The 21,038-nt window shown below is 55.3% G+C and overlaps 9 protein-coding genes across 9 annotated transcripts; 4 read left to right on the top strand and 5 right to left on the bottom strand.

Moving 5' to 3' along the window:
• Nucleotides 1-207: 207 nt before the first annotated feature.
• On the bottom strand, nt 208-3,892 carry JCM15063_002043 (uncharacterized protein; the record flags this gene model as incomplete). The annotated part of the gene is made up of 12 exons (XM_076680803.1): nt 208-278; nt 352-443; nt 514-1,224; nt 1,282-1,438; nt 1,522-2,402; nt 2,467-2,642; nt 2,712-2,865; nt 2,928-3,117; nt 3,185-3,277; nt 3,348-3,433; nt 3,501-3,591; nt 3,661-3,892. 12 exons carry the CDS (start codon nt 3,890-3,892, stop codon nt 208-210), a joined length of 2,934 nt encoding a protein of 977 aa, XP_076532112.1.
• A 704-nt stretch (nt 3,893-4,596) lies between these two features.
• Nucleotides 4,597-5,398, top strand: JCM15063_002042 (uncharacterized protein; the record flags this gene model as incomplete). Its single annotated transcript, XM_076680802.1, has 3 exons — nt 4,597-4,761; nt 4,826-4,985; nt 5,052-5,398. 3 exons carry the CDS (start codon nt 4,597-4,599, stop codon nt 5,396-5,398), a joined length of 672 nt encoding a protein of 223 aa, XP_076532111.1.
• A 371-nt stretch (nt 5,399-5,769) lies between these two features.
• JCM15063_002041 (uncharacterized protein) lies at nt 5,770-7,393 on the top strand (the record flags this gene model as incomplete). Its single annotated transcript, XM_076680801.1, has 7 exons — nt 5,770-5,975; nt 6,054-6,486; nt 6,555-6,672; nt 6,735-6,853; nt 6,925-7,106; nt 7,173-7,279; nt 7,344-7,393. 7 exons carry the CDS (start codon nt 5,770-5,772, stop codon nt 7,391-7,393), a joined length of 1,215 nt encoding a protein of 404 aa, XP_076532110.1.
• Nucleotides 7,394-7,438: 45 nt separating this feature from the next.
• On the bottom strand, nt 7,439-8,801 carry JCM15063_002040 (uncharacterized protein; the record flags this gene model as incomplete). Its single annotated transcript, XM_076680800.1, has 7 exons — nt 7,439-7,750; nt 7,822-7,969; nt 8,038-8,063; nt 8,127-8,192; nt 8,251-8,285; nt 8,348-8,460; nt 8,527-8,801. The coding sequence occupies 7 exons, from the start codon at nt 8,799-8,801 to the stop codon at nt 7,439-7,441; spliced, it is 975 nt and encodes a 324-aa protein (XP_076532109.1).
• Nucleotides 8,802-9,251: 450 nt separating this feature from the next.
• JCM15063_002039 (uncharacterized protein) lies at nt 9,252-11,346 on the bottom strand (the record flags this gene model as incomplete). Its single annotated transcript, XM_076680799.1, has 8 exons — nt 9,252-9,365; nt 9,441-9,512; nt 9,582-9,995; nt 10,065-10,141; nt 10,206-10,263; nt 10,329-10,749; nt 10,816-10,904; nt 10,972-11,346. The coding sequence occupies 8 exons, from the start codon at nt 11,344-11,346 to the stop codon at nt 9,252-9,254; spliced, it is 1,620 nt and encodes a 539-aa protein (XP_076532108.1).
• A 99-nt stretch (nt 11,347-11,445) lies between these two features.
• On the top strand, nt 11,446-12,189 carry JCM15063_002038 (protein-tyrosine phosphatase OCA1 family protein; the record flags this gene model as incomplete). The annotated part of the gene is made up of 3 exons (XM_076680798.1): nt 11,446-11,702; nt 11,761-12,040; nt 12,112-12,189. 3 exons carry the CDS (start codon nt 11,446-11,448, stop codon nt 12,187-12,189), a joined length of 615 nt encoding a protein of 204 aa, XP_076532107.1.
• A 2,274-nt stretch (nt 12,190-14,463) lies between these two features.
• On the bottom strand, nt 14,464-16,059 carry JCM15063_002037 (uncharacterized protein; the record flags this gene model as incomplete). The annotated part of the gene is made up of 4 exons (XM_076680797.1): nt 14,464-15,231; nt 15,302-15,712; nt 15,851-15,927; nt 15,987-16,059. The coding sequence occupies 4 exons, from the start codon at nt 16,057-16,059 to the stop codon at nt 14,464-14,466; spliced, it is 1,329 nt and encodes a 442-aa protein (XP_076532106.1).
• A 953-nt stretch (nt 16,060-17,012) lies between these two features.
• Nucleotides 17,013-18,590, bottom strand: JCM15063_002036 (uncharacterized protein; the record flags this gene model as incomplete). The annotated part of the gene is made up of 2 exons (XM_076680796.1): nt 17,013-18,317; nt 18,387-18,590. The coding sequence occupies 2 exons, from the start codon at nt 18,588-18,590 to the stop codon at nt 17,013-17,015; spliced, it is 1,509 nt and encodes a 502-aa protein (XP_076532105.1).
• Nucleotides 18,591-18,972: 382 nt separating this feature from the next.
• On the top strand, nt 18,973-20,976 carry JCM15063_002035 (WD40 repeat domain-containing protein; the record flags this gene model as incomplete). Its single annotated transcript, XM_076680795.1, has 4 exons — nt 18,973-19,359; nt 19,427-20,278; nt 20,342-20,443; nt 20,515-20,976. 4 exons carry the CDS (start codon nt 18,973-18,975, stop codon nt 20,974-20,976), a joined length of 1,803 nt encoding a protein of 600 aa, XP_076532104.1.
• Nucleotides 20,977-21,038: the final 62 nt, after the last annotated feature.

The following is a 21,038-nucleotide window of genomic DNA, read 5'->3' as shown; positions in this document are numbered from 1 at the left end:
GCAGAAACAGCTCAGGTCCTCACGCAGCATTTGTACAATTGATTCGAAAGCTGCCCCTTGCGGCGATGGTCATAATCGCAGAATAACTTGTGATTTGCATGCAGCTTCAAGGTACAGGAGGAAAGACGAACAAGCTTTACAACACCATCAAGCAGACATTCCGTGCTGCAATCACGGCCATGCCACGAGAGGCATTTTGTGGAGGGATCAAGCAGCACTAATTTCCCTGAGAATTTTGTGGTACTCGTCTGCAAGGAGTTTGGTCACGCGATCTTTGCCTGCAAGAGTGGAAGAGCTGGCGTCAGTATCATGGGACGCACAGATGCGTCAGAGAAGGGGGGAAAGCCTGACTCAGTTCTCTAAGGACATCTCTCAAGAGGTCTCGTTTTGCGAGTCCAAGCACAGTATGAGACCACTCATCTTCAATCTTTCTGCCGGGTTTTCTGCGGGTGATGAAAGCCGGTTAGAGGTTATCAGAAGGCTTGACAGAGATCAAGAAGAAATTAAACTGACTGGTAGATGGGGCCGAGCAGTTCTCGGATGAGTTCTTCCGCCTTGCTTCGAAGTCCTTCCTTGGCCAATTCTTTCGCGTATGTGATCAGCGACGCCTTGTATTCCGAAGGAGAGTCGAGACTGATCGCAGCACGCATGCGAGTCTCGAGGTGAGAGAGAGTGAGAGCGATTGTGAATTCTTTCGAAGTGCCTTGAGGAGTTGCCGGATCGCCTTGCAGGGTGGTCGAAGTTGACGAGTCTTCTGCCGACATGTCGACGTCGTCGGTCTGATTCCGTTCATTGACAACAATGTCGTTGACCGCGCCTTCAATGCTTCGCACGACGCCTCTGCCGACCGCACTCGAGGCATTTGCGTTTCTCGCCCTCCGTCCTTCCCACGCATCCGAACCGGTCCACCATGGCTCAGAGACACGCGTCCAGCTTGCGAGATCTTGATCGTAAGTAAAAGTTGAACCGGAAGAAAGCGCGACGAGCGGAGTGCCGTTCGGGAGAAGCGCGCAAGTTGTTATCGACGGCGACGGATGTTTCGGAGTCGCCGACGAGGACAAGATGGAGGCAATGTTGAGCGGCGGGTAGATTGAGCGTGGTCGAGGGATAGATGGCGAGAGGTTCCAGACGACAAGAGTACCGAGAGCGGTCAAAGCGAGCAGATACGAGCCTTCTGCGACAAGGAACGAGAGGGGAGAATCGAGAACGATCGTTGGCATCAATCTGAGGCAGGCTGATATTAGCTCGGATACGGATCGAGATCAAGAACAACCCTCTCACCTTCGACCGGTGGGAGACCACGTGACCAAGCTGCCGTCTTGACATCCTGCTGCGCTGAACACGGGCGATCCCGTGCTCAGAACAATCCAGTTGGGCAGGTAGTCGGTCCAGAGCGTCTTTTTCGTTGTTGTTACGCGGACTTCAGCCTGGCCTTTGTCTAAGGCTCGAAAACAAGAACGAGAAAAATGCATGTCAGCTTGTGCGAGCGCGCTCCGCAAAGGTCGGTGGCATTCGACTCACGGTCACCTTGATCCAAATTGCGCCATTCAAAAGTGTCTTTCGCTTCCGAATCTTCGACTCCAATCTTGCCGAAACTGACGACGTCTCTCACTTGCAGCACCCGCTCCATACCCTGCTTCGGCGCTTCGCCGTCTGGGACGCGGTTCGTAACTTTGAAGGTGACTTCTCGATCTCGCAGACAGTAGGAAGGGGCAAGCACGACTGGTTCAGGTCGATCATCCGGCACCGGGACAGATCCGACGAGGGTGTGACCGTTGAGTCTATAGTCGGACGAGGACAGACGAGGAGCACCGTAGCCTGCCTGATATTCGGTTGAAGGGATCAACCAGGGCCCAGCGGCTTGATAAGTCGCACCCTCCTCAGTCTGTGGTGCGAGCGTTGCTTTTCGTTTTCGCGAATTGTTTGGTGTCTCTGCGGATGCGGCATTAGGGGCGGCATGAGGCACATGTGGAGTATTGACGTAGACCGCAGGAGCGAAAGCGTGACCATTGGCGGCGAGCGGAGGGGCGGGGGCGTTGACGATAGGAGCCGCTGCGAACGCTGCTGCGGAGGAGGAAGCGCTTTGAGCTGTCGGCTGGACGAGAGGTTGCGGCTGGACGAGCGGGACCACTCGCGGTCGTTTCGCGTTTGGACCTTTCCTCGCGACAAGCTTGTTGGGTTGCGCAGCGGTTCCGGTACCCTTCGCTGCTCCGTTCGAACTGCCATGTGACGCCAGCGGTCGAGTCATGGGCGCGAGGAGTCGCGGAGCGAAACCGTGACTCGAGAGAATCTCGCGACGAGAAGCTTCAGGAGCGAGTGGAGGGTATTCGTCAAGGGAGAAACTTGCGACCGACACTTGACCATCGGACGAGCAGGCCCACAATTGCAGCCCGTCCTTTGACCTGCACCCAGGTGAGAAGATTGTCAGGTTTGCGAGACGACAGGAACAGTGAAAAATGCACGAACCAAGCCATGTCGAGCACATCGCGATCAAAGACCTCCTCGAGGACCACGAAAGGATGGCTCATGTCGCTGAACCATAGCGAGATCGAGCTTCTTGCCGAAATGGCGACCAGAGTAGTTGTGTTGGCCAGCGCGGGTGGGTTCTTCGGATCCCGCAGGAACAACAGAGGATTGTACGCCTGTCAATCCGGAGAAGGCGAGCAATCAGCACCAGTATGCGCAAGCTGAGATCGTGAACGAGTGCTGACCGCGACTTGGACAATATCGGGATGACCGACGAGTGATCCCGCCAGTTCCCAACCGCCACCAGTTGCCACATCTCTCCTCGTGATGACTCCCGCAACAAAAACGGGACCGTTCATCGCGTTGGGAGCGACGATATGCGCTCCATCGGGACTCCACCTGCGGTCACCAATGATGATCAACACCAGCTTGCAAGGGTTGGAACGGAACCGGACACTTACGCAGGTCTTGTACCGTTGCTTTTGGGAGCGTCGAGAAATGCGTCTTCGATGCTCTTCTCGAGTCCCCAGTCGCCAGTTCTCCAAATCTTCATCGTGTTGTCGTCCGACTGGGTCGCGAGGTACTGACCGACGGGGTCAAATACGACTCCTTTTACGAACCCTTGATGTCCCTGCAGTTTGCGCAAAAGTTCTGCAAGGATCCCCTCGTAATCGAGTCAGCCAGGAAGACACGAATTGTCAAGTTGCGAGTTACGAACCGAACGAAGTGCCCGACCAGACAAAGACCTGGTTGTCGAGTCCGACAGAGGCCAAGTAGCTGTCGTCCGGGCTCCAGGCCACGTTGGACACATCTGCAAAAGCGAAATCGAATCAATCTCATGCGCGAATGAGAGAGATAAGGCCAGGAGAGTCAGGGTTTACCCGACTGGTGTCCGACGAGGCGACGAGTCGCTTTCCAGTTTTCAACGTTGGCCGTATCGGTTCCCCAAACTTTGCCGCCTTTTGTGCTGTTTCATTATTTGGGATAATCAGATGTCGGAGTTGGTGAATGAGGGGAACCGGGAATGGGCTCACCCGTCGAGCCCCCAGACGAGGACTGCGCCATCGTCTGCACCACTCGCGAGGTAAGCGCCGCTGTGACTCCACTTGAGGGTCACGACCGCGCCTGTGTTCAGGGTTCCGAGTCTGTCAGCGCTGGCCGATCAACCTTTCGGCGTCTCGGTCGGGAACTGACCCGTGTGACTCGTGCAAGTGCACAGGAGCTTTGGGCAGGTCTCTTCGGGTTCGAGTTCCTTGTCGTGCGCGAGGACGGGCGCGGTGTTCCAGATGCGAATCGTGAGGTCCAAGCCCCCGGTCGCGACTCGAGTTCCGTCGGGATGGACGTCGATCGCGTACAGAGTCAACCACGGCTTGGTCGGGCGAGTTTCGTCTCGGTGGAGGATCCAGTTGGGCTTGATGAGCTGCATGTTGACGCTCGTCTTGCCACGTAATTCGAGATTGCAAGCGTGCTGGCCAGGCGCGTCACCGGCTCGACGAGGACGGGAGAGCCTGACGCAGGGATCGACGCGCGAGGTCAGCTTGCGACAAGTCAAAGTGGTGCGAGTCGCGACACACGCGCGTGGGGCGAGACTGAGACATTCGACACCTCTCGCGGGTCAAACCGACGATCCTGAGTCATGTCTGACTCTATTATACACGCTTCACACGATGCGAAGGAATTTTCCGACGTCGAGAGAGGGCCCGTGAGCGCCGAGAGATTGCCGACGCGGCTCTCACTTTGGCTTGTGACAGTCGTCTTCGCGCACCTTTCGCTCTCCCAGCCTCGACGCAGGTCCTCGCAAACTCGTACTTGCTCAGATTCGGCAGCAAACAGAACCACTCTTTCTCGCGGCGGTGCAATCGAAGAGTTCTTCGCTCCGACGATCTCGATCCTTTTTGATTCAACTTGGCCCTTCGCTCGCCGTACTTGCCTCGCGTACGTGTCTCGCTCGACTGCTTCGACTCGCACGTGCTGACTGTACCGCCTGCTTCCCTTGTGCCCCCGCGATTGTGTGTTGCAACTGCGCATGTCCTGTTTCATTGTTTCAAATTCGCAAATCGCCCGACGATCCGCATCCTCCCCTGTGCCGTCTCCGACGCCTGGCGACAACAGTCCCTTGCCCTCGCCACGATGATGCGCTTCACGATCCTGTCGACTGCGACTCTCGCCCTCCTCGGCGCAGTGTCGGTCTCGGCCCAATCTGCCAACACCATCGAAACCGAGATGAACACGCTCGTCGTCAACATCCCCGAGTCCTGTCTCGGCGTGTGCAGCCCTTGGCAACAGGCGTACCAAGTGAGCGACGCATTCCAGAGGCCCCACCGTGCACACCCGAAACTGACTCGTTCCTCTTGCGCAGCAATGCCCTGTTGCGAGTGATGCGACGACCGCGTACTCGCAATGCACGTGTGCGGCCGCGTTTGTCGCAAACTACAACGCATGCACGGGGTGCATGGCCAACGTGTTCAACGAGGTCGGCGACACGACCGATGCCGCGACCGCAACCCAAGCGCCTACTGGTTCGTTCGATTCCTTCGTCTCTCGTTGACGGTTGACATTGAATGCACATCTTACTCTCTCTACAGACCTTTCCAACTACTGCGCGAATGCGGGTCTGACCGAGGCTGTATTGACTTCGACTTCGACTTCGACGACCGACTCTGTCACGTCGACCACGACGACTGACGCCGCTGCCGCCACCACGACGACGACGAGTGCTGCCACGACCGCAACTACATCCTCTTCGGTGTCGTCTTCGTCGTCCGCCTCGACCGCGTCCGGCAGCGTCGGTGGCAACCCCTCGCCAGGCGAAGCGTTCCCGAGCCAGACGAAATCGCCCAGCGCGTTCGCCAACTCGGGAGTGTCGGTGCAGGGATTCCGCCTCGAACTTGGAGTCGTTGCCGGCCTGTTCATGGGCATGATGTTGGCCTAAATTCCGGGATGATGAACGCGGCGGGTTGATCGTTCTTATAGACGCGGGAACGAGCGGAGAGCCCAATGGTCGAGTCGATACAGACGACGACAAAACACCAACAGACACTATGCACTTGCTCTCACACTCGCACCTGAATCATTACCGGCTACACATGGCATTCATTCGGCAAATCGCATCGACGCGACTCTCATCTACCTTGTTCTAGTTTCAGCCTTTTTGCCTCTTTTGAGCTTGAGCTTTTATCCTTTTTCCTCTGCATCCTGTCACCTTGCTTGTAATCACGTGATTCTGACAAAGGTTCTCGTCGATAAGATCTCGAACCACTTTCATCATCAATTCCCGCTTTCTTTCTGTACTCTGCAGGCGGCATGGGCTGGTCGAATCGGATCGTGCTCGTCGTACTCCCGATCGCATCGATTAGCCTCGCCTTGCTGCAGCCTCGACTGTCGGTGTTTGGCATCTGGCGGCGTCCTTCTCCGGCGCTCCATCTCGAATCGTGTCGGCCAGTAACCGCACATGGGCTCGAAGCATGCGAAGATGCGTGGATCGATCACTCGTTGGGTCTCGCATACCTGTACGTAGGCGAACCCGCGACGTCATCTCGTTCCTTCGCGCTTTCACCAGCACTCGACTTACAATCCTCGTGATGCAGCGCGTGTTCGACACAAGAGACTCGCTCAAGATGGTCTCCTTCGCTCGGACTGCTTGACGCCGATCACCTGACTGCTTCGTCGATCGACACTTTGCGCTTGTACTCGTTCGCAACCGGCGAATCCTCGATCCTCGAACTGGATGGTCTACCCTACGAAGCTCGAGGCGGGATTTGGACCCACGGCATCGAAGCGTTTCCACATGGAGACGGCGAGACTCTGACTTTGTTTGTCGTGTCGCATCGACCTCGGCAAGATGCTCAAACCCAAGGTGCAGACAGTGTCGTCGAATTGTTTGAGACGAGACGGGGTACGAGCAAGGCTCGATGGATCCGAACGGTTCAGCACGCCCTCGTCGTCACTCCAAACAACCTCGTCGCGACCGGTCCGAGGAGTTTCTACGTTTCAAACGATCACCGACACAAAACTCATTGGGTTCCGTCTTGCCGTGCTTTCTACTTTCAATCAACTGTGCTGACTCGAAGGTGTGCTTCGTCCGACAGACGAGGAAATTCGAGATGGTGTACTCGCCCCCAAGTTCGGTCGTTCATTGCGACGCTTCTGACCAGCATGTCGAACCCGAGTGCATCGTCGCGATTGACGATGTTGTCTATCCGAATGGTGATTCCCCACAGTCCTCTCTTGTCTCGTGACGATATTGAGCGAAACGGCCATGTTATTAGGTCTTGCTCGCTTCCCCAATTCCTCAACTCTGTACATCGCTTCGACCATGACGGGCGAAATTACAACGTACGAAATCCAAGCCGACTACACGCTGTTTCCCTTGCCTGCCAAAATTTCAGTGGGTCCTCGAAATTCTTCGCTCGTGCCGAACTCTTGTGGGTTGACAACCCTCGCTCTGCACGAAAACAGCTCGACCGTCCGATCGACAATATTCACGTCTCTCCTTCCACCTCGACCCTGTACGCTTCGACGTTCCCCAGGATGCTCAAGTTTATGGGTGCCGCACAGACCGGAGGACTTTCTCACTCTCGCATGCATGACAACCCCGTCGAGATTTGGAAGATTGAACCCGAGACTGGAGACCAACGATTGTGAGAACTCTGTATTCGAAGCAGTTCTTTCTGATCGCACGAGGGCTGACGCATCGAGGGAACTAGCTATGGACATCAGTACAAGACGAGTCTCGTGTTGAGCGATCCCGAGAACGAGATCCTCTCGAGCATTACCACTGCGGCTCCCTACGGGAACCAGTTGCTCCTGACTGGTCGGTCTTGTCTCGTTCGCTTCTTTCAATACCCCCAAGATCTGACACCAAGATAACTCGTCAGGACACTTTACCAAGAATGTTGTTGTGTGCGAGATGTCCGATAATTTGTAAAGCGCAAAAGTGTCAATAGAGTTGATTGTCAAGACAAGATATGCTTTACGATCCAAGTCGGTTCCCTTTGCCCCACCGGTGACTCGCCTGTCGGTCTTCGGTTGCAGTCGCTCCAGCTCCAGCAGAGGTGGTTCTCGTGTTGCCAGTCGAAGGTCGATATCCAGTTCCAAACCCAGTCGAGTACGCTCCTCCAGTACCGGTCGAAGTCGACGATCCCGTACTCGAGGTAGGAGCTCCTGGACCTGAAGCCGAGGGCGCGACTCCAGCTCCGTTGCCCAACCAGTCGATCAAGAACTGGGGCGGGGCCAACCACGAAGTCACCAAGTGGGCCCGCGAAGGGTGACTTCTTGGGTACAGCTAGGATTCGACGAGTCGACGAGAATGTCAGTCGCAAGGTCTCGTCATCAAATTACGGTCGATAGGCGTACCTCGGATGCGTAGTAGTACAGCTGAGCTGAGGCCATTCCGGTGAGAGAGACGACCATCGCTCCAACGCCTCCGTTCAAGAGATCCATTCCGAGCAGTGCGAGCGAGAAATACGGAGCCGGGATTTGGAGGAGCCCATACAGTGATACTCTGAAATGGTAGAGCGGTCATTAGCGAAACAACCTTGTGAAGGAGTTTACCTGGGTCGGAAGACGTACCGGCCGGAAGGATTCGTTTGGCCCCACTGCAAAGACGCGAACGTTAGCAATTCGTATAGTGAGGGGACAACAGAGAACGTAAACCTCACGAGATGGACTATGGCCATCAGGAACGGAGTGAACAAGATTGGGGTTTCGAGGGGAGTATTTATTCCCTGTAGAGCACGCGAATGTCAGAACCGCGATGCAGAAGGGTTCAAGCTAGCGACTGACGATGATTCCTGCGCCCATGAGGATGAATGCCCATGCTGCATCACGAGGACCATTCAGTCATCTGATCCAATATTGCACAGAAAGAAAGAGTACGAACTCATGTTGGCGAGTTTGCCTCGGAAGTGACTCAGTTCGAGGTCTTTCAGACTGCGGTAGAGCATGATGGCGTTGAATATGACGGCGATCCCACTTCCTCCGAAAAAGAACGGTCTAGGAGAATGCGCTTCGAGGTCAGTGTTTGACGTTCGAGTTCTGATCGACATTGGGCTGTCTCACAAGACGAGGCGGTAGACCTCCCAATTCTTGGCGACCTTGTGCGGGATGAACGCGTACGAGTACGGCGAGACGAGTTGCAGCAGGGTCGAGATGGTGACGGTCCCGTACAGGCCGAGAGTCGTCCGCGTGAATGGCGGCACCTGCTGAAGCTGATCGCAGTGGACGGGCAGGGTCAGCGTCTCGTTGCGAGTCGAGGTGAGACGAGACGAGATGACGCGTGTGGAGCGCCAACTCGAGTTGAGGCCAGGACGTACGACATGGCTCAGGTCGTCCATCGTACGCGAGGTCTGATCTGCTTCCGAGTGCCTGAGTGACTGCCGACAGAAGAGATGAATGTCTTCGAGACGAGCTGTTCGAAGAAACAAAGCGCTCTTTCTCCTGTCGATGCCTATTTTCTGACCTGACGAGCATTGCGAGCCTCTCTCCACTCGCCTGCTGCGTTGAGTTCTCGATATCTGAACGACGCAAGGCGCGGCAGCTCGATGTTGCCGTGCGTAGTGGCACTTGTTGACGTGTCAACGATAGTAGCCATTCCAGCACGCTACAACGAGCAAGTATCACAGTGTGACACATTGGAATACACAAATCATCAGAGAGATAGGGCCGAGCGTGACTTGCTGAACTACGCGCAACAAGCTCATCACCAGGTCGCCTGACGACAACAGCTTTGTGTTGTCCGTATCCAAGTGTTGTCGGTATGCAAAAAGTGGGCATCGACATTTCCACTAGGATTCCTTGCCTCTTGCTTTCTGCATCACCTTCCACCGAACCAATTCGAGCGCCGCTTCAGCATCATCTTTCGCACTGTGTCCAATCGTCGAAACCGAATCTTGAATGAACTGAGCCGTGCATGAAACGTCAGCGTGATCTACAAGGACACGAGAGCGAGGAATAGAGAGAGATTTCGATCTCACCTTTTTCAAAATGTCTTTTGTCAAATTTCTCAATGCGTACCTCCAAGTCCCTCCGTTTGGGTGCGGGAATAGCTGAAAGAGAATTGACCTAGTCAGTGAAACTGTCGGTTGCGTTCGTGTGAAGGAAAGCAAAAGTCGTACGATGGCAGTATCGATCACCTGGTCGTGCACGAGCCTCAACGCCCTCAAATCGTTCTCGACTCCATGTCCAACGATGATTGTTTCAGGTCCAACCCATCTCGCCAACTCTTGCCGGACTTGCTCGAGTCCTTTGTCGGCTTTTGCGAGATCACTTTCGAGGATACCCGAGTACCGCGTGTTGAGATCGACGACAGTCGAGGAAGGGGGTGGCATGACGTGCGAGTCGTACAAGAGGGAACCGTCGGCAGCGACAACCGTCAAGCGAGCGAGAGAGAGGCCTGCGGTCGTGTAGAACAGTTCGCAATCGAGCGCGACAATCTCCTGAACCTCGGATGGCATTGAAGGGTTCTGTCTGGTCAGGGATGAAGTTTTGACGAATGCGACGCGAGCGTGCAGGTCCGCAGGGTCCTCGTCCTGTCAACACGAATGGACGTGAGCTCGAGGTTTACGAGAATGGAAGGAGTCGGATGAATGCCAATTCACCTTGAAGACATGAGGCCCCAATTGGCATGGAACAGCATTCGGAGTCGGGCAGCAGGACCATACGCGCTGCTTGACGCCTGTGCGTTCGATTCGCGGTCAGTTGATGCAGGCGCAGAAACAAGGAGACGGAAGGAGACTTGCCTCCGATCTTTTCCGAAATCATCTTGCCGTAATGGTGCGGACAGGCTTGTCGATCGGCCTAGAGTACAATTTGCAGGCAATGTGTCAGAGCAGGCAAGATGCGTAAATTCAGCGAAAGCTAACGTGAGTCAGTTTATCCAAGACGACAAATTCTCCTTTGCATCGATCACAATTTCTCTTCTGGCCCACTTCGTGCGGAATGTCTCCACCCGGACCTGCAGGTACGTCCAGCATGTATCCGAACTTTTCGAGCTTCTCGTTCGAATGCACAAACTCGCGCACCCGTACCCGGGTCAGTCTGCCCTGCTCGGCGTCCTCGAGCTGTTTGAGGTTTGCTTCGTACTCTTCCATCGTACCCGTCTCTTCGATACGACTCGCCGAGGGACGTTTTTTGAGTCTCGCGAGGGCCGAGATGCACCCGTTGCGATAAGTCGTCTTGTTTGATTTCGAGTAGATTTTGGCTTCCTGCTCGAGCGCGTCTCTCGATGCGACACTGTACCGTTTCGAGCTCGGTAAGATCCCTGGAGTGTAAAGCTCGACGAATCTGCCAGTGCAAGGCTCAAAATGAGCGAAATTTTCGAAAACGAGACGTAGGCGAGAAGGCACTTGCTGGGTATGGAATGCGGTGAGCATCTTTTGACGAGTAACGAGCGGAGTGTGTGCCGCTCCTTTGACCATGCCGATTCTCGGTGGTCCCGTCTGCACGGTACCATGCAAGCTGTCAGTGGATCGTCGAATATAAATGGGAATGGGAACCAGAACTTGCGTTGACATTCGCTTCGACAGTGGTTCTGACTCTCGCTCCCGTAGATGGTTGCGTCGATGTATTTGATTGCGTTGCGCTGGCTGCGCGATTCGAGGTTGCGACACGGTTCTCTGGAGTAGGGTTCGCAGTCACTTTGTTGACAATGACTGGGAGTGCTTTTCGCTTTGGTGCAGGTTCAGTCGTACTCTTGTCCGCCTGTCGTTTGAGGTTCGTCGTTGGGGCGGTCGAAGGAGCAGGTGCAGGCGAGGTGGAAGCGACAGGGGGAACTGCTGGCACAGGTTTCGCATGGGAGAACAAGCACGGAGGGAACGCGGTCCGATTGTTGCAAGATGCATACAAAGGACACAGGCCGAACAGGGAGCTAGTCGGGAACATTGCGAGTGATGCGAGCAAGGCAGAGCCGACAAGAGATGAAAGCGAACACATGTACACCTCTCGCTCTCTCACCTCTTGTCGCATTCACCCTGCTCTAGCATGACCGAGAGTACGACCACGCTGGTACAGGATACGAACAAAACGCGGATCGGCTCGAGTGCGACGTTGCCAGAGCGGCTCACCGTCTGCCGCGTTCGACCTGCTCGACGCGTTCTCATCCCTCCGCCAAACTTTGGCACAGTCGAAGAGAACTTGTATCGATCCGGCCAACCCTCGGAACTCTCGTTCGCCTTCATCGAAGAGCTCAACTTGCGAACTGTCATTTGGCTCGCTCCCGAAGACCCAAACGAACCCTTGTGAGCCTTCTCGTTCAATCTCGAGAACGATCGAGCTGACACCGATCTATCGTGGTAGTCAACAATTCCTCGAAGACCACAAGATCCGGCTGTTCCACCTTGGAGCAGACGATTTCGCTGCGGTGTACGACCCTTTGTCGGAAGAGACCGTCCTGCAAGCTCTCGACTTGATCCTGAACCCTCAAAACTCTCCCACGATGATCATGTGTGCGCAAGGGAGACATCGAACTGGCACCGTCATGGGTTGCTTGAGAAAGTTGCAACATTGGAACTTGACCAGCATCCTCGAAGAGTACAGGAGGTTCGCAGGTCCAAAAGTGAGAGTTCTGAACGAACAGGTGAGTCGTTTACGTCGTGTCAAGTCTCAAGCTCGAGTTCTCATTTTGCTCTCGCTTGTGTACTGCAACAGTTCATTGAACTGTTTGATCTCGACCTGGTCTCGGTTCCTCCTCCTCCACCTCAAATCGATACGTCGAGCACCTGTTGATTGATTTCTCCTTGGCATCCATGAATTTCCTTTGGCAGTAGTATACCCCATTTCCTCCTGTTGTTGTTGTCAAGAAATAGCTTTTTGCCTCATCAACCTCGCCTAACCGTCAGATCTGATTCCTGGTACTGACAATCAACCCGCCTTGCAAGAGTGTGCGCAAACTCATCACAGATCAAGCAGGAAAACAAAAACAGAAACAAACAGAGATTTGGAAGCTATTTGGTTCCTTCGGTGCTACCTCCCATTGGACGTGTGTAAAGTCCCAGGCGACGAATCTGGGGCAGGTAGGGGTGTGCTTCCATGTTATCTAAAAGAACCCTCCAGACGAGTCGGCCATTTCGTGTAGACCGGTGCGATGTCGACGAACGGGGTCGAAAGCAGATGGCTGTCAAAGCGGAACAGGGCGGTGTCAACCCAAGACAGGATCAGAAACGCGATAAGACCACCTTACGCCATGACTTTGACCAGGAGCTGCAGCCTCAAGCGGTGCGCCTATCTCAGTGGCGTAATTCTGAATGTCTCGTAAGATCGTATGAGACTCGAAGACGTGGTAGCTTTGTTAGGATCATGAATGGACTCGCCAAACAACGCTTGGTGTCTTTGATGACGCGCATGATGGCTTCAGCGACCGACACAGAGAGCATCGCCCTGTGCGCTTTGGTTTGACTGTTGCTGACTGCTGCCACCTTCAACTTCTCGTGAATCCAGCGCTCAACTGCTTCAGCTTGGCCCCTGGCCGCCTCTTCCGTTAGAGTTCGAATTTTTGTCCTTGCTTGAATATACGAGGGATCGTTTCGGAGTGTCGTGTGGATCTCGCGCCACGCTGCAAGACTCCAGTTGACGTGCAAGGAGGTGACGTCCGTCTGGTTGAGTGCGTGCACAAAGTACAGTCTCAGATAGAGCAAATGGCGAAGTTCTTCGTCGATTGAGTAATGCGTTTGGGAAGGGGGCTCGACTTCTGCCAAGCGGGCGAACGTTGCAAGTAAGCGGTAAGCAGGCACGGTGAACCTTGCTGTTGTTTTGCGATCAACCGGTAAGTCTGGAATGACACTATCATGCGGGGCTGGCCACTCTGGAGAAGGATAGGTTAAACCCTGCAAAAGACCGATGGTCAGCTGGATGCGTCTCAGCAGGAAGGGCAATCTCTCGCCGGTACACGACCTTACGAAAAGTGCTGTGTCAATCCTGAGATTGTCCAGAAGATACTTTGCTTCATCGTGCAGGCTTTTCCGTTGCTTGTCGGCCAGCATCATCTCGGCTGCAAAACCCCAACCTACCTCGATAGTGTAGTGCTCTCTAGATATCTCCATTCGGCCGCTCAAAAGGGTCGATGTGCGAGGAGCAGGCGTGCCGAGCAAGCTTGAGTTGACGGACTTCAATTTGTCCCACAAACGTTTGCCGTATTCTACGAGCTTCAAGGTGTGCTCGGAGCGCGAATGAGCGACAAGAGGACCCTGAAATGCGTGTATCGCTTCCGGGAGTCCCTCGTCGAGTGGTGTGACGGGGATGGGTGCATGCGCCGATGAGCCTGAACGACATGTCAAGCTCGACACGAAGGATCATTCCAGGTAGTAGAAAGCCGTATGCACTCACGATTCCCTCGCTTTGATGAGAAACGTCGGGCAATGGTCGTCGAGGGCTTGGGCTCGGTGGGTGTGGCGTCCTCAACGTCGAAGCTGAGGCGGTACGCTGTTGACGGCTCATACCTCAGCATGTGGCCCGGGTCAGCTGACCGGAGGATGCACGTACGACGTTGTTGATCAGATCCGCTCATGCTTGCCAGGACGACAAACAGGTGATGAGGAAGAAAGTGAGAGCGGTCCTCGCTTCGAGTCGATACCCTTGTCAGTGGCTGATCCCCGGGGTCCGGTACGGTCCGCGGTGATCCTCGAGCTCGACCCTCATTGGCTTTGAAATCTGCTGGGACTCGAAGCTCACGTAGTGTCGCAGGGTGAAACGCAAACAATGTCCATTTATTTCAGACTCTAAAAGACTTCGTTGTGATTGGCGGACTATCAGGAGGAGGAGGGGCCGAAAAGTCTCCTTACTCCGGAAAAGGCACGCTCGGGGCGCGACTTGCGCGACACTGGTATGAACTCTTCCGGCGTTCCAAGTGGAGTTTGGTCATTGATCCTGTAAAATCTATACGGCGAGGTTGGCGCGTCCTTGGCAGGTTCCTGTCGGGGCCCAGTGACATCCGTTGTATCGGTGCGTCCTTGGCGGCTTCCATGGCGTGCCGGAGAAGAAGCCGGTCTTGTCGTTCTTGCGCTGTCAAGCTCTCGGTATTCCGCGGGTAGGGTTTCGACACGTCGGACTGGTCCCCGGTATCGAAGCGATTCGGGTTCCGAGTCGTGCTGATGCCAACGCTCCTGTCGATACTCTGACAATTAGTCCGAAACTCGAGAGCAAACGCAAGAGAAAGAGATCGAGGAAGAAGTATACCGATCGGGCGAGGATCTGTGAATTTGGGAGCGTCAGCGCCACAAGCAAGTTCAATTGAAAGGAACAGAGGCGGACAATTTCATTGTAGAATCGCTTCCAGGCTCCGTGAATGCGGTTCGCAATCTCGCCTGCTGGTAGATCGTCATCATCGATCTGACCGCCGCTGATATTGTCCTGAATGCCGTTTCTGACCCAAGCTTCCACGTGGCTGCAGATCTTGACTACCTCGTCCTCCTCCATTTCCCAAAAGTAGTCGAAAGCTTCCAAATAGCGAGGACGGGTTTTGCTTGACTTGCGGACCCGTTCCCAAAGCTCGACTCTGTCATACCAGGGCGGAGGAGCGGGATTGAGGCAGGGTGTAAGAACGGCAAGAAAGTAAAGCTGGAGCAACTGGGCGAGGCGTTGCTCTGCAGCCTGAGGCGAGTCTTCGTCGTGGAGAAGCTCGAGGCGCTGAAAGACTTGCAGGGTCGCGTAGCCCCACCATGGAAGAGTCACAGTTTTGCCAGCGACATCAGCAAAGGTCGTATTCTCCATACGAGGATCGCCATCTTTTGTCGGCTCCAAAAGCGGCCAATTTGGCGGAGCGCGCCCGAAAGACTTTTGCGCAAGACCCGATCAGTCAAACCGAGATATCTGGCATCTTTGGACTGCGTCGAGGATGGCTTACAGAGAGCGAACCATCGACCCGGAAATTCGCGGCAATGTAGAGTGCTGGACCATGAACGTCGTGCGTTTGCTGAAAATGTACAAGTAGTGCGAGACAGGTTCTGAGCTCAAACTTCATCTTGACGGTCTGGTCCGCCGGGGATTTTGCAAGGGCCTGCAGAACCGAATCGCCAATCGAGAATAACTCTTGTTTGTGTTGCTGGCGTGAGAGCGTTTGATCCTCCGCCGGAATCAGACCAGGTTGTTCCGAAGCATGATGGCTTGTGCGGTTGACCGGTGTCAAACCGGGTTGTAGGCCTTCGGAATGCACGATCGGAATGACGCCGGGTTGTTCCCTTCTGAAATGCCCTTGAGCACCAGGTTGCGGAATTTCGGGAGCGCCGCCTGGGACTGGAATCACTACGTGCACAATCTGCAATCGACATGTCGACCAAAGCTAAGACTCACTCGATGAATGTGAACGGGATTGCTGATCAAGAAACGCGGTGATCGCTGCAGCCGACGGCATGGCTTCGTGCCCGTGTGCTGTCGAGGCTGAACGCGCTCTTACTTCCATTCGATCGGCAATGGCCTTGGCAGAGGGCATCGCCCCATGCCTCAACGGTCGAGGAGGATCGTGTTTCGCGACTGGCAAGATTTCGGATCAGGTGCGTCGATGCGGGACTACAGACTTGGTCAGAGCTCACCCGATGGAGAGATCCTGTTGATGCTGTAAGGGTCGTAGGGATGGTAGGATCGGAATCTCTCCTCATCCGGCATTCGGATGGTGCCTTGCGTGGCTGATGCGGGGCACAAACCATTAGCTCGAAGCGAGGAGATCAATAGGAGAGTGGATGGAAGGTACAGGTATTCGAATGAGCCCTTGGGCGATTCGGAGAATTTCCACCCACAAATGGGTGGGAGTCATGTTCGTCCGGGATGCCAAGGAAGGCTCGAGGCGCGGCGCGATGTTCAGATTCGAGTTGAGAGTTCTCATTGGGATTGTTGTGAACAGGCGATTCTGTGAAAGCTCTACCGCGAGTCAGCCCCATGGCCAGCTGGATCAGAGAACGCCTGCAAAGCTGCTCACCTGGATACGGAGGAAATCCAGAAAACTGAGTGCCGAGCCCAGCGTGAGCCTGATCACGGTGGGGGCCGCTCATGATTCCGTGGCAGGAGAAGAGGGAAGAAAGAGGATGGGAATCTCCGACTGGACTCTTGCAAGGCCCCCTTGCAGCGGAGCACTGCTCGGAGTTTCGCGTGCTTGGTCAAGGCTTCAGCCCCGCAAAGGGTCGTGCAGAGTCAGAAGCGGAGTTTGCGTGGAGACGAGGAAACAGGAGCTGCACGCGCACATTCGGAGAACGAGGCGATCAAAGCTCTCCGAAAATACATTGAAAGGGTCCGAGATTGCTTCAGGCGATACTGTACCCGTAAAGATCGGAGTGATCGATGACGGCAGTGACCGGGAACGTCAGATCATGGAAAGATGGGCCGAGAACGCGAGAGCGAGGTGAGAGCTGGGCAGCGCGAAATGTGTCGCATAGGGTGGACTCCTAGGCGGAGCAAAGACTGAGATATCAGTACAAGTCGATCAGGCGGTACACAGGAGATGAGAAATAAATAAATGAATGTTTGAGAGAAGGTGAGAATGTTGTGGGGCAGAGGCAGAAGAGACAACAACAGGACGACCTGATAGACCACAAACCCATGCGAAGAAACCTCTGATCAAACCCTCATTTCCTGCTGTCCGTGGGAAACACGCTCGACTCGCTCGGAGCTCGAACGCCAGAAATTCGTCCTTGCTCTAAGCTGTCCCCTGATTCTGCCGCTTCAAGTGCTTCTCTCCTCTCTTCCTGTTCCCTCCTGATTTGATGTCCAGGTCGATACGACGTTGGGAATGCTCCTCCCGAAGGTATCGGCGAGAACGTTGAATTCGTGGCCGGGGAAGCGGGCGCAGCCAATTGCTCTCCTCTCCGAATCGCCCACGTCTGACTCGTCGTCAACGCGGCATCCAAGATGCGATTCGAAGTACTCCTCTGAGGTCCAGCGACGAGATGTGCAGGTGCCGTGATGCCGCCGTTTGCCTTGTCCTTGTCTTTCGACGACGATGATGAGAAGAAGGACGAGAATTTCCCGGATCCCTTGGCTTCCTTGGTTGTGGTGGGTTTCGATTTCGACGAGGACACAATCGCCGAAGGTTTTGTCAAGATCAAGCCAGCGAGCGATCTCGCAGGTTTGTACCCGACCGGAGTCGCAAAGATCGAAGTAGGACCTTCGGCGGACGGTGCGACCGAAGAAGCGGCGATTGACGGAGCGTACGAGGTACTGCGAGAAGGTGAACGCTGCGTGGATGCGATTGAGTACGGAGTGCTCGACGACGATGGAGGGGGTGAAGAGGGCGTTAATGACGAGGTCAAAGAGGCTTGTCGAGGTCTTGCTGAACCGGAATTTGCGGTCGATCCAGATTTCGTCGACGACGTGGTTGAAGGTCTCCTAGTGCGAGACGACGCCGGTGACGTTGCAGGCGGTTCGGCGAAGGGGAACGGGGTCGACGACATCTTGCGCGCAGGAGTAGTCGACGGCTTGACCAGAGGGAACACGCTCGAAGGAGTCGGACGAGACGAAGGGCGAGCAACAGGCGGGAAAATGGAGGAAGTGCGGCTCGGAGAAGATCCGGGAGGAGCATCATGCGCAGGCGAGGATGAAGGTGAAGCAGGTGCTACGAGAGGAAAATAAGAACTAGGGCTCGCGCTTGCTCGGGATCGAAGGGTCTGGTCAGAAGCGAGAGGAGGGGTGCCGGTAGGAGAAGGCTCGCATTCAGGTCGCACGGGCCTGCGTTCGAGCGGAGACTGAGGTAGATTTGCATCCGGTACTGACGTTACCCCTCGGAGATTGTCCGAGGACGAATGGCTCGAAGGGGAAGAAGGGGCGGGTAAAGCGAAAGAGGCGAGTGTCGAGGTCAAGTCGTCGTGATCCGCGCCGGATTGTTGCGAGTTAAGACCAAGCTCTGATGATGTTCCCCGGTGCTCGTCTAGGGACTGCAGGAAGCAAATATGTGAGAATCAAGCAGGCGAAGGCAGTCTCGAGCTTTCTGAGGAGACACTCACACTTGACCCTGCGCTTCGAGAGCCCTCTTGATGATGACTGATCGCACGAGTATCGAGCGTTTCGACTGCTTCAGAATCCTGATCCATAGCCCGGTAGGTCGTACGTTGCGCAGGCGGTGACCTGAAAGAAGGCTGGTCGTATCCGGTTGCTGATCTGTCGGCTATCGCCGTGCGTTTTGAAGTGACAGGCGAGATCGTCGTCATCGGCTCGTCTGCAGTAGCATGAGGCGTGGTGGGCGGGGTCGACTCGACGAGACCAGCAGAGCGGTAATCAGAGCGGGATTATCATCATTGGTGGGGCACAATTAAAATTGCAATTTCGCTTTTGCCAGATTTGCCTGTTTCAGAGTTTCCTCGGCGATCACCTCGGAGGACCGAGACGAGAGACAACTCTTACCTTGGTACAGTCATTCGCTTGTCGTGATGATGAGTCGAGACTACATTCAGTGGTGCATGGCTGCCTCGAGGGCTCAAAGTCGAGAAAATGGAGAATAAATAACCACGCCGCGAGACATTCGACGGGTCATTCAACTTTCTCTCTGCTCAGGGCTCTGCTTCGCCCACACGGCAAGAACCCGCACTCAGAATGTCTAGATCTCCGAGCAAAGGGACTCGCCCAATCCTCGACTCGCCCTCGCGAGCTCCTCTCGCCGCGCTGTCGTCACTCAACAATCTCTCGCTCGCCTCACCGTCCCGCTCGAAACCGCTCGCGGCCCGATCAAAGCCGCTCTTCAGTGGTCTATCGACTACTCAGACAACCCGCAAGAAGACTAGCAGGAGCCCGTCGAAGCGCGGCGAGGATCTCACGGGCGGCTTCGACTCGGCAGCAACCGCGACTCACAGCAGGAAGTCGAGTCCCACCAAGCTCGCGAGCACCGGCGGCATCGGCCGAAGCGGGGTTGTCAACAACGACTGGGATCCGGCTACCCTTGCGGGAGACGCAAAGCGCTCGCCGTCAAAGAAATCAAAGAAGGCCAGTGCACGCTCCTGACTCTCCTTTAGCGTTCCTAGTCCTGACGATTGCGTTGACAACCTTTCAGCTTGATCGCTACATCCCGTCTCGACAGACCTCGAACGGTGACCACACGGGACCGATCCTGTTGCCGACCAGTTCTGCCTCGACCTCGGCGTCTTCTTCGTCCGAATCCCTCGCAACCTCGAACGTACCTGCTGCTGCCGAAGATGCACAACACACCGCCGACTTGTCCCGCTCTCTCGGGATCAACCCGGACCAACGCATCCTGTCGTTCTTTGCCGAACCTCCCGCACCGCAAACATCCGAGCATGGCGCGCTCCTGTCGCAGTACGCTCGATTGCCAACGAAAGGTTCTGCCGCCTCGTCATCGTCCTCGGCGAGCGCAGCGAATCGCAGGAAGATCCCATCCGCTCCTGAACGCGTCCTCGACGCTCCGGGCATGCTCGACGATTACTACCTCAACTTGCTCGACTGGAGTTCGACGAACCTTGTCGCAATCGGGCTAGCCGAGAGTGTCTATGTGTGGAACGCGGCGACGGGCGCCGTCACTGAACTGTGTCACGTCGGATCGGGTGACGCGTCGATCGAAGGAGGCACAGACGAGTACGTGTGCAGCGTCAAGTTTACCGAAGATGGGTCCCACCTCGCGGTCGGACTCGCCTCGGGCCCGATCCAGGTGTACGACGTGTGTGCGGGTGCATTGGTGCGAACCATGGCGGGTCACCCATCGCGAGTGCCGAGTTTGAGTTGGTCCGGTGCAATCTTGGCTTCCGGGTGCAGGTCGGGCGAGATTTGGAACTCGGACGTCCGTATCGCGCAACACTGCGTCAGCAAGATGAAGGGACACCGAGGAGAAGTGTGTGGACTCGAATGGAGACCCGAGATCGCTGGTGGTTTGAGTGGCGGCGGTCAAGGCGTACGATCTTCTCCCCTGTGGATATCTCGCACGAAAGAAAAACTGATTCGTCATGTATGACAGCTTCTCGCTTCAGGAGGTAACGACAATGTCGTCAATGTCTGGGATGGCAGAATGACGAACGCGCCCAAGATGTGCAAGACGAACCACACTGCTGCTGTCAAGGTAAAGATGCCTTACCCCTGATGTTCCTGGTAACGAGGACGATAATTGACGTTGTACCTTGTATGATCTAGGCGCTCGCATGGTGTCCGTGGAATTCGTCCCTGCTTGCATCTGGAGGAGGATCATCTGACCGCACGATCCATTTCTGGAACACGACGCAATCGGCACGACTCAACTCGCTCGTGACCCCTTCGCAAGTGACTTCGTTGCGATGGAACCCGCACGCGAAAGAACTGCTCTCTTCCCATGGAGTACCCGATCACCACCTCTCGTTGTGGTCGTACCCTTCCCTCGAAAAGATTGTCGATATCCCGCACGCACACCAGACGAGGATTCTGCATTCTTGCGTCTCGCCCGACGGAACGACTGTCGCAACCGCAAGTTCAGACGAGGACCTCAAGTTCTGGAAAGTGTTTGACCTCGGCAAGAAGGGCAAGATGGCGGGCAGTCAATCGAGAATGTTGTCCGGCAAAGAGATTGACGAGAACGACGGGATGGGTCGCAAGGGCAAAACTGGAATCTCGGTCAGGTAGATTCCCGTCTTTGAGCCCCCTCTCTTCTTTTTGTTCTGTTTCAATCTTGGCTTTGTTGAACC

Source organism: Sporobolomyces koalae (genome assembly GCF_050403365.1).
Source record: "Sporobolomyces koalae JCM15063 DNA, S_koalae_JCM15063T_v1_ctg45, whole genome shotgun sequence".
Taxonomy (NCBI): Eukaryota; Fungi; Basidiomycota; class Microbotryomycetes; order Sporidiobolales; family Sporidiobolaceae; genus Sporobolomyces; species Sporobolomyces koalae.
This window is presented reverse-complemented; position numbering and strand designations above follow the sequence as displayed.